A 12,086-nucleotide genomic window follows, 5' to 3' on the forward strand; every position below is an offset into this window, starting at 1 on the left:
CTAAAACAACTTTTCTTTGACAAACTGTAGAGTTTTGATTGCTTCTACCGAAAATGAAAACCGAAAACAAATATTTGCAAAAATTCAAAATTTATCCTCGCTTACTTTAATATTTCGACCCGATAATTGCATAAAGTCTAAGAAAAAGCTCAAAATTTTATACGGGATCAAAGTCGTGATATATCCGGGTACGTCTCATAGTGCTCGACGTAATTATATAAAAGCTTCGCTTCGTTTGACACTCCCCGAATAGTCCAGAGCCCAGTTTTGCAATCAATGGAAAAAATTTTTTTCAATCAATTTTTACTCGTACACTCATGTAAAGTCATCCGCTGAACTTGAATTTTCATGTTGCCAGGACAAAAATGAACTCTAAATAACTGTTAAGCAAATTTATTAAAACAATCTGTTAAAATTAATTTTTTTCAATCGAAACAATGGGTCCAAAGCATGCGAGGATACAATTAAAACATCCTTTTGAAAAGTTTTGTCGAGTTTCATCAAGTGATTTAACATTGAAGTATGTAAAAATCGCCGAGGAAAAATTTCCCCATTGTTAACGAAACAGGGGACTTTTTTGCAGTATGTCAGGTGGATCGAACTCAATCAGGGTTATAAGAGAGATGTATGTTTACGTAACAGAAATCTGTTCGTTCATCTTCTCGAAACGAATGGATGCTTGCGTGCCGTGTCGACCCAACTGTTAAAGCATGGGCGGACTCGGCAGGATAATAGTTCATTGGCCATTCCTGGAGGCAATACTGCGCACGCGGGAAAATAAATCTGCTCGAAAGAGCCCAGCTGTGTATACTATATCCGAGACACGCATGTATAATAGCAATCGATGTATAATAGCAAGAATGCCACCATATAGACAATGCTCATTTCTAATGAAATGCGCGCACACGCATTCATTGTGTTCCTTGTTTATTCGCATGGTCTATACGTGAATGAACTGCCTAACTGTAATATTAATTATTGCCCAAGCTTCGAGACAGATAAAAAAATATTTCTTGAAAATATTTTAGATTTTCTGACTAATCGGGGATAAGCAGTGCGTTCCGATAAGTAACCCCTAAAAACGATTCGAATACCTTGCGTTGCTCGTTTGATTTGCATCGGGATGCATGGCCGGAGCAAAGACATCTTCCACCGATGTTGATTTCTCGAATCGAATAGAAAGCTCGTCTTTTGTCGACGATCGTTTCTCCTCGTCTGCGAAGGCTCTGCAAACGCAGCCTCACATAACGAGCTCGAGTGAATTCCTCGATGGCATCGCTATGATTCAAGGCCCCGGGTCGGCCATTCAACAGTTGCGTGTGGATCTGAAAAAAGCAATCGTTTTATTAACAATTTTCTAGAACTGTAATTTTTTTTTATTTATTTAATCACAAAATCGTACTTTGAGTGTATGCTAAAAAAATCTTAAAAGGAGTACTTAAACCCATCAAAAGTAAATTGCTGGATCAACAAAAGATATTTTTCTGCTATATTTAACAAATGATTTTGCTTTCTCAGCAAAATATCATTTGCGGATTCAACTGTCCACTGTTATTGAACCCATACAAAATTTTTTTTCAGTGTATGGTTAAAGAGGAGAAAAATATTTTATTTAAAAAGTTTCATTTTAAAAAGACAGAAAGATAAACTTTTTTCAATGGGTTTTTAGTATTGCTTCTTTTTTCTTTTTTAAAACGTATGATTTTTATGACATTAAAATTATTTTAATTCAACAAAATTGGCTTGTTTTATTTTTTTTAAATCGAATTTCAGTTTAAATTCAAGGAGACGCCCTAAAATGTGTATAGGACTTTTTTTGACATCAATTAAATCACTTTACAGCACCAGAGCATACAAGTAGAAAAAAGTTGCGAAGATACGAAAGTTGCCCATGAACACTTTAAAAAATTTGGAATTTATTTTTTTATTAACAACGAGAAGTCTTTGCAACCGCCAAACACGATATTATACGTTACCTCTCCATTTTCCATCGGTGTTTGACGCGAATAAAAACTCGTGCAAATAACATCATTATCTTGTTTATAAGTCGGCTTTCCTAGTGCGGGTGGCAGCGAATACCGACTCCAACATTCTTCATCGTTCGGAGCGTAATATTGCCAAGCTTGATAATTATACCCGTCGTTCGATTTCTCCAATATCCATGCAGTGGGTCTCGGAGAATTAGCAGCTTTCACAATTACATATTCTATTTGATAATGCTGAAACATAATATCAATTAAAAAAATCATTGTATATTATTCAACATAGGAACATTGTGTTTTTAAAATTAAATAGTTTGATGTTGTTTTTTTTGGCCTAACCAGATAAAAAGCGCATCTTTCGATTCCAGATCCGTTCAAATTCTGCAAGGAAAATTACGCGCCAACCACGAATAGTTTTTTTGTCTCCAGCGTAATTGCGCAATTGCCGTTAAGGTGACTCTTTACCTAAACTTTTTTTCATACAGGGTCTTGAAATTTGGGGAGAACATTAACGAGTAATTCAACAATTTCCCTGCAAAATTTCAGACCCTGTTGTCATGCTAATTTTCAAGAATAAAGTCATCGAAAATTGACTTTTTAGCACGGCGTGTATGGACGCACATCTACTTTTGGACGCTTCTTATTGAATAACTCTCAAAATATATCGTACAGCTCTTCAAAAAACTGATAATATAAAGTTGAAAGTATAAGCTTTCGATTAGTATATTAAAAAGTACATGTTGACATACTAATTATTGTAATATTTGCCCGAGAAAATGAATTTTTATGGTCCGATTAAGGTTTTGTCAAGTTCCCTCTGGCAAGTATGGCAGAAAGAGCAGTGGCGTACGCTTCCTCATATAAATCGCAATTGAGTTTTCCGCATCCCGCGAAAACTATTTTTCACTCTCATTTTGACAATAGATATCCTCATTCTGATAAGTGATATAGATTCCTCGGTAAAAATTGGACCCAACGATACACATGATGTCCACGAAAATGTGGACGTTTTTTGCAAGATTATCTCTCCGGGTGGAACGATCGGTGCACTAGGTGTAAATTCCTATTCGGCGATAACTTTCTCCGAGGAAGTCGCAATTGATCAATAAGCTAAGTAACCTTTAGTTACTTTAATATTTTGGTATTAGTATACCAAAATATTCGACTGCTGTCGGCGACATGCAAAATTGTATCCGACATCTTGAATTTTTTGGATTTTTAAAGTTGTAAATTTACATTATGCCTACGAGTGTGTTTATTTTCCAGGAAACGCATTAATATAATAAAAATTGCTATAAAACTTGGCTCAGAGTATAAAATGACGATGCAAATTTGAAATGGTTTTGTGGCGAAATTTGGGTAAAATTGTCTAATCCGCAGGATTGAGGTAGAAAAAGATGGTGAGAGAAGAGGAGCTGTGGGTACTTCCGGTGCATATAGGTCGGGCGTGCTTTTTAAAAGGTCACGGATTGCGAATCTCCGGCGAGATGGTATGCATGAGAACGGAGTGCGATGCGATTTGCGCGCAAGGCAAAAAGAGCACGATTTGCCGTACGGCAGGCTGTTTCCTCTGCCACTCTGTCAGACTATAAGCCCACAGTAGACGGAGAGGAAGTCTCGCCGAATAGCGACTCTGCTGCCGATGACTCATCTCGCACTGCACCCGCCAAGCTCTATAGACTCTTTACGGAGCTCTTATAGCTTATTTCTCTCGTCTATGACATAGCTACACGAGCGCACTTATATACATCTGTCGCTCGGCAGATCGCTCGTCGCAGCGGCGTAAGCGCACATACACCCGCGGTGGCACGTGAAAATTATAACTCATTTTGCCGCTTGGAATACTTTACGATCGATCGCTTGTGCGTGCGTGCGCGAGAAAGAAGCTTCTATCTTACTGGGCCATTCGACAACTACACGCGCGGCTTTCCAGTAGATTTATTTTTTGTTTGCAATTCCTTTACGAACTTTGTAAGGGGCATGGTCGAGTCGCGTCTCGTCTGGCATAAGTCGACCAACAAGCGCGCCAAGTTTTTTAAGGTGGATGACATGTAGGCGGAAGGCCGCGCTCGATGCCAAATTCGAGTGTATCGCGTAGTGATCGCACGCACAATTCAAGTATAAAAGCACACAAACACACATATCGCAGTTGCTCCGGCTAACATGCATCACTTTGCCTTTCAAACAGCCAGTGCATAAGCGCACGGTAAGTACAGGCTGTCTCTCGTGTCTCCGACTGGCTTGCTCTCTCGAGCAAATGGTAAATATCCTATTATGCGCGACAGGCGTGCAGTGGCTCTTATTTCTCTTTCTTGCTCGTTACGTATCGTTATGTATGTGTGTACTGTAGGTACAAATGCGACGAGCCGAGTCGAGGAAAGAATCGGCTTCATTACCGGTAAAAGTCGCGCGAGTAAATCACACACCAACGGCGCAAGAAAAGGAGCCGAGGAGGACGCGCGATCTCCACGGATCGCGGCGGCGTGTAATATTCCAAAGCAGATCACTCGCCGTACCTGCACAGCTCGCGCGTTAGTCAACGCGGATTATTTGGGTTAAACCAAAGTGACTGCGCGGCCACTGTATCCGCTATGAAAATCATATACCCCAGGCAGTGCATGTGAAACACCCGAGAAGGAAGCCCCGTGTGGCGATATACTTTTATTTTGCGTACGTGTTGCTCTTTTTCTCCCCCTATACTTGAGATCCGAGGCGGGATTAGACGACGCGACCTGCATTATACTTTCTTCTTCGACAACTTAGCCACGGTGGTGGCCGTAGTCTACTCGCGCAGCAACAGTCACTATACAGGGCTGCGCTATTTCTAACGATGACGATTAATCGTTCAATCACCCATTCATTCGCATAGACTGCTGTGCCGCTTCACTGACGTGCTTCCGAAAATAAAAATCCTTACTCACACCCTATGCCGATACTAGTGAAATATTTAATATGCTATTCATTTCTTTTTTATTATCTTTGACATGCCAAATGTTTACAATTGTTTTCAAGTTCATTGACGCGTACAATTAGCAGTTTCCTCGCAAGCTATTTTTAATTTCCTCTTATTTCAGCTTACTCAAACTACCTAAAAGTAAAGAAAGTATCTATTTTTAATAATTTGCTTTTGAGTCATACTTTCGAGTTGAAAGAAAAGATTTTTTTTATTCTTATAAATAAATAGATTGCTCATGAATAAGAAATTATGGAGTGGAAAACCATTATCGGCTAAGCGAAGAACGATGATTTTTGAACATCTATCGCTAGTAATAAAAATTTATTCGAAAACATAAGCTTTGAGCGTCCGAGTTATTTTGGTATTTTTTTAATCGAATGAAACTTTTGGTAACTAACATTTAAACAAAATGAAAAAAAAGAAGTGAAAAATTGTAGGTCTGAAGAAGATCAAGAAAACGTTTTATTGCGAATGTACATTGGTTTTTAAAATGAAAATAACATAAGTATAATTCGAAGAGAAAAAACTGCTCTCAATAAGAAAAAAATATTAGTGTGAAAAATATTATAATAAAATGAAATACAAATACTTTCAAGCATGTAGTTATCACGTTTAAAAATCAAGCTCAAACGAGTTAATTTTTATGTAGCTGATAGTGCACAAGATTTAATGTATGAATAAATAAATGAAAAGGTTATATCGAAGCAAATATATAGAGTTGGTCGTGGATGAGCCAAGCAGAAGCGTGGGAATTAAATTACGAGTTCAATTCATCAGAGCAGAAGTTCCAGTGACTTTTACAGTAATAAAAAAAAGTTGCCGAGCCTCTTGAGAATTCAATGCAGTAGAAGGAGACGAGAAAAGCAGTTTTTTATAATCGATTTCAGTAGACTCTATAAAGCAACAAAGTTGCGGTGTTCTTATCCTGAATCGGTGATCGAACTCACTTTGATGCAGATCATGCCAAGAATTTTCCATTAACATAAGCAACGAGCGATCAATGTCCAGATTTTGACTAAATACATCGATATTTTGTGCAACTTGATCGAAGGAAAAAAGTAAATGCATTGTTACGATTAGCAATTTTTAAAGATATAAATTTAAGTTGATTAATTTACAAAGTATGTTATTTCTAAGTTGAAGCAAAGTTTTTCTTGTCACAGGCCTAGTTTCATCGTAAAGCTATGAATCAGAATTATAGTATGTTATTATATATATGCTTTTTAGAGGGTGAGCACAAGTCCAACGCGAGATGAGTTGTCATTCGAGTTTTTGCGGATACGCGGGCGAGCTGCATTGTGTACAAAGGACTCGTCATTGAGTCCTACACTTGGATCTTTAAGTAATGCATTCATCGTGGCCTTCTTCTGCTAGCTCACTCGCAATGCATGTGCGTGCGTCTGCTACGCCGTCGAGTATCTGATTGTCACTGCTGGTTTTTTTTAATAAAATCCTTTTCATACTAAAAAGACTTTACTCGTACATGTCTACATAATGTGTTGCTATAAACGAACGCTGCATAACATATCATTACTATTAAATCTTTTTTACTTATCGTCACCTCAGCGCCTATAGCTCATTTTTTATCTTAATTATAACTAGAAAATGCTAATTGAGCGATTATTCGAAACAATTTACAATATAACTTATTAGTTTAGTATATTTTAAGCGATATGCCTTGATTAACCGTGTTGTTTTATTTTATCTACGCAAGTGCTACTAGCCAAATGTTACAATGAAATGATCTTATAAGAATGCGAAGCAAAAAAAAATTTGCTCAGTAACATATGACAATAAATTGAAATGCATTAAGCTCCTAATAAATGGATTCTCGAAAGTTAATTATTTTTTGTTCAACGAGCCATGCAAGCTCATTTACTAGCTTTTTTTTTGTTTTGTTGCTTTCTGCGTAAACAATAAAAAAAAACCTTTCTGGAATTGGTAAATGAGCTAAGTATTATCTTACTCGCACCCACAACGTGAAACATTCAATCATGACGACAGGTTAAGTTACTCGCGTGTTTTTTTCCTACTGCTGGGCCAGTTCGTCATTATATAAGCGATTGCCAATGGCTATGTTGGAAAAAAATTCAATGCAATGCAATTTGTTGTGTACTACTGGCTCAAGCTCCGCAGTTTTTACCGGTGTAACATGAGGTCGAAAATGGACTTGTAGTTTAAAAAGAAAAAAAAATTAAAGTACTGACGAGTTCAAGCGAATTCGTTTGTCATTTATTCAGTTCTTTTCAAAGTTTCTAAAAATGTCTATTTTTATTGATTTTATATCAAAATAATAGAACATTTGAATATGAATACGTAAAAATAATTTTGATACGAGTTTCAAGTAATATAGCAGATGTAATTAAAGTTAATTTCTTGGTCGATGTAAGGATTTTTATCTTGTAACAAAATGTGTTTCGGCGAAAACAGTGTCCGTTAGAGTACGCTTGAAAGTGGGAAAATGCGAGTTGTTAAATATATATACATGTGTATTGTGTATATATTTGTAGTCGATGGCTGGATGAGGCGGCAAAAGAGAAAGAGAGACGGAAATCCGAGGCGCGTTTTTTCAGCACGCAGGTAATCCGAGGCGCCGGAGAGCACATGCATGCACCCGTATATATATATATATATATATTAGGCGGATTTTTTCAGACTGCCGCAACTCGTACGTCGCATGTATATATATGCGTAGACGTACGTGTGAGAGTGCGCCAGTGCGCGAGTATATATTTTTAGAGGTTCCCTGTTTAACGCCGCGTCACACACGCACGCGACAATTTTCAGTCGAGGGAGACTTCTAAATGCGTATACGTGCATGAGAGGCGGAGAAATTGCTGCTGCTTCTGAGCTACTGCTACTGCTTAGCTTCGAGACACGGCCGACAAACCTTGCCGTCAGCCACTACCACCACCAAGTGCATTGTTTTGCCGGCGTAAACACCGTCACTCGAGACTTTTCAAATCGTTTTATATTTGCAATCAAAGTTTCAAACCTTGAACTTCTTGCACTTTCATTTTCAAACCAATTTAAATCTTTTTATTCATTCTCAAATAAATCACCAACTTAATCCCTCTATTTGACTGTTCGAAAATAATCTTATAACATCGATAAATCAATTTTATCATTCATCTTAATAATTTTAATTGAATTTGATCATTGAACGATTTTTCAAGTTCAATATTGTATTTAAAATTGACTAATTTTAGGTTCAAAGTTCAAAAACTAAAAATCTGAAAGTATATGAGATAAGTGTATTTTGCTTACTTGCTTAAGATCGAGAATGATGGTTACGTATTCATTATGATCTCCGCGTGCCAATGTCGGACTCTGCCACCAGTGTCCTGGATTCGAATCGAGAGCCAAATTGATTCTGTGTCGCTTGTTCGGATCGGGGCTTCTGGAATCGCAGACGGCGCAGCGCAGCGAATCTGAAGGTTTGCAGAACTGTTCCGGTCCATCCTCACCACATGTCGCGTTCACCTGGATGTCTGCTCTCGTTGCTACGTTGAACACTGGCGGAAAAAGACCGCCATTCTTCAGGCTTTTGCTCAAGCCATTTGGACCTGAGCAAAACAATTGATATAGATACACTATTTTTTATCGTGTTTTTTTCTCATCGGTTTTAAGGATTTATTTTTTATTATAATTATCAGAGATCGTTTTGAAAATGATTAATAGTGATAATATGGTGATACATACAGTGTACATAGTACATACAGAGATTATGAATAGAAATTAATTTTTCCACGATTAACGTTATCGTATCGATCTGCAATACGGACACCTATCGAGAAGTAATAAATGGTCGTCGCGGTATCTCGAAGTAAATTAATAACTTTAGCTGCAGGCGATAGCTGAGTATTGAATCTTTAGCATTGAAAATTCCAAAAATTTAATTCGTTATTGCTAACTGGAAATGAAATTGAAAAACGAACAGGGCGTGTTGAAAATGAGTATGAATACTTGGAAATGGAAAAATTACGACGAAAATCGTGTATACTGACTGTTACTGTGTCCGATGAGCTATTAATATGATCAGTAGAAACTACTACTCTTAAATGAAAAAACGGTTTTATTTTCACTTATATCTCATTAGTTTATGCTAAGAATTTCAACTAATCATCTCGTTTAATTTAGTCAGCTACCTGATTATACTTGGTGATAACAAGGGCAACTTTTTCATGTTAAGCAAAAAGTTACGATAATCTGACAAATAATTTTTACAGGTTAGGACTTTCAAATTTTACTAAGTGAATTTGTCGCGATATGATTTTGGATTCTTTGGATTAGCTGATGCACATACGTACATATCTGATTATGATCTTTGGTCCCGATGCGATACAATTTATCAATATATAAAGGTGCTATTCAGTCCTTTGAAAAATTCATAATGAAAAGCTTACAAGCAGAAATCGGTAAAGTATTTGCCTTTATCCTTAGAGTAGCATAAGCCGAAGTAGGTATTCCTCGAAGCAGAATTGAATATTGCCACGGAGTAATATACGTAGTAAAAAGGTGCCTCGCGACTGTGCGTGTGCATATATAATGCGCACACGTGTTTTCTGCACTCAAGTTGTGTGTGCATAAATGTGCTGCTTAATGCCCTACAGTGTTTGCGGTCGCGCGCAGTCCGTTGTTGTTCGACTTTCTGTATATGGTCGTTTCTCTGTGAAATCAAATGGTCAAAAAATTTGGTGAGCATCACCGTTCGTACGAAAGAACTTATATAATCGATCGCTCGAACGGGAACGATCATTCTTTGAAAATTTACTCTTCATAAACTTAGATTTGATAATTCATCAATTAAATATAGGCTGAACAGAGACGATTCGGCATTGTAACATGTACACTCCCAGGAACACATCAAAAGAGAAATAGAAGAAACAAAAGAAAAATTAAGTACCGGTGTGATAATCGTTGCTATTTTGATTCGAAATTTTTTTAACACTCCATTCGTCATAAAAACCTTGTTTCTTGAGCAAAATATTAAAATATTGTATGCAACTAGTGCACGAGAAAGATGACTCATCGAAAAGTCTTTGCAAATGGCTTATGGGTAAGTCACCTACTACGTGCACTTGTAGCATAATATACTATTTGGACGTTCGATTTCACAAAGAATCGGCCATATATATACCTATCTCTGTTTATGCGATGCCTCATGTCATATACCGCGAATGTGTGCGGTTGATTGATGACTGCACACACGGGTACCTTGCGTGTACTTGCGGCACATGAAACTTGCTACAAGTCGCGCAAACATTTTTCTCATTATTGAAAAAATCTTTTTACCTTCTAGCTGCAAGTTAAACAATTAAAATTTAAATAATCTTCAGCATTTACCCATAATAATTAAATAAATGTGATGATCAGAATGATTTTTGTCAACTGTGTGGCATCATAGTATAGGTATGCTTGAAGCGCTTCATATTAAGCTTTTGAGAAAATTTGCTGATCGTGGACAAATCGTTTTACGCAGAGGAGCTCGAATGTGCAGTGTTTACTCAGCTGGGCCGACTTTTGTCACTCTCAGTTTTTTTTTCTATCCGGAAGATGACTAAAAAAATATCATATTTTATCTATTCATGCTTATTCACCCGGGCCATACGATCGTGTTTATATACATTTTCGAACTTTCTTGGTACCAAGCAAAATTGCGTTTTTTTAATTTACTTTGCTTAGCTGCTTGACAACGTTTTAATGAATACAAATTTGATAAGCGGCAATTTTATTCCATCGATCGATAGTTCTCAAAAATGAGTAGAAAGTGGCGGTAAAAGCAAGCAATTCAATTTTTTCAAAACGAGTGATTTAAACGCTTTGAGTAGATGTAGAGTAGTAGAGAAATTAATTAATTAATTTATAAAAGCATCCAAAAATGGAATTAAGTTCTTTTGTGTCCCAAGGAAGAATTTTGAAAACTTCCTCGCACTGTCAAGAAAGTTTTTTCAAAATAATTACGAGTTTAAGAGATGCAAAATGTTTGAATGTGTCGAAGAACATCGAAAAATGTCAAAAATATCACGTCGTAAAGGAAATAGCATGTTTTTTTGTTGATAAAGTGGCGCTGCAGAATGATTCAGTTTTTAGTCTATCGGCTGTATATTTCAGGTTCCGATTAAGTTCTCCAAAAGAGGTGTGAGTGAGTCGCAAAACAATATTAAAAAGGCCGGTGAAAACACGAGAAGTGTTTCGTAAAGTGGCTAGCTTTTAATAAGCAAAAAAGCATGAATTGTCAGGTAAAAAAGAGTTATCGGAGCTCAGGATTTGCGAGAGAGTCGGCCATATATGTACTTGCGCGAAGAGTCGCGGGAATCACGAGCACGATTCGCAACTTGGCGCAGCCTCGCAGTAGAAAAAACGTGGATTAAAATCCTCTCCTTGAAGGATGCTGCTGCTGCAGTTTGCCCTTCTAAGGAAGCGATGTCGTATTTGTTTCCACCCACCGCCGAGGAGGAACGGACCTCTATGCATAATGCCGAGCCGCAGCGTGCGCTTGTTAACTCGGCGCAGGCTGCTTTTGCGCACGCAGCGCATAAAAAGAAAGCAGCTACAAGACTGATGATGAAGGTAGCTATAAATTAAACTCGAGAGCCGTATCACATATGGCTTGCTCTCGACCGCCGCCACGATCGAGTGTATGTAAGCACTCCCCGTATATATAGAAGCGCCTTGTAGCATATATCCATTTAAATAAAGTACTCAATGGCAGAACAGCTCATCTGCTTCTGCAGCCAGACTATAACTTTCGACATTTTTCTCAAGTCGCGAGAAACGTTTTGAGATTAGGATTTGGATATGCTGCACGCTTGACATCACTCAGCTTTGTAATTATTAGCCTCAAGTGGTAGACGATCATGTCTCGTGAGACAGTTTCTCGCGCATATAGCAATGGCGAAGCAGCGACCGAAATGATATAAGCTATATTTAACCCCAAGCCAGAAGTCCAAGAGAACATCAGCTCACCGAGAGTCAAAACAATCGCTCATCACCTCCGTCGAGAGTTCTTAGTTTACTGTATAGCTTGATCCAACTGGAAATTTCGAATTTTCCATTTTTGACGACGAAACGAAACTTTTCTTAATGTAAACATACGCATCCGAAGTTGTATAAATAGATTGCTGTTACATTGCGGCAGAACGTTA

General features: G+C 37.6%; 1 protein-coding gene across 1 annotated transcript in view; it reads right to left on the reverse strand.

Annotated features, from left to right (window-relative positions):
• Positions 1–12,086, reverse strand: part of LOC106649151 (laminin subunit alpha-1) — a 62,368-nt gene that overhangs the window by 42,031 nt on the left and 8,251 nt on the right. The window contains exons 2-4 of the mRNA XM_014366431.2: positions 8,206–8,504; positions 1,977–2,219; positions 1,095–1,325 (exon numbers count right to left, since the gene is read on the reverse strand). Coding sequence (XP_014221917.2) covers positions 1,095–1,325; positions 1,977–2,219; positions 8,206–8,504 — 773 coding nt within the window. The remainder of the gene's footprint in view (positions 1–1,094; positions 1,326–1,976; positions 2,220–8,205; positions 8,505–12,086) is intronic.

The sequence above is a fragment of the Trichogramma pretiosum genome, unplaced genomic scaffold, assembly GCF_000599845.2.
Source record: "Trichogramma pretiosum strain Unisexual culture from Peru unplaced genomic scaffold, Tpre_2.0 scaffold62, whole genome shotgun sequence".
NCBI lineage: Eukaryota > Metazoa > Arthropoda > Insecta > Hymenoptera > Trichogrammatidae > Trichogramma > Trichogramma pretiosum.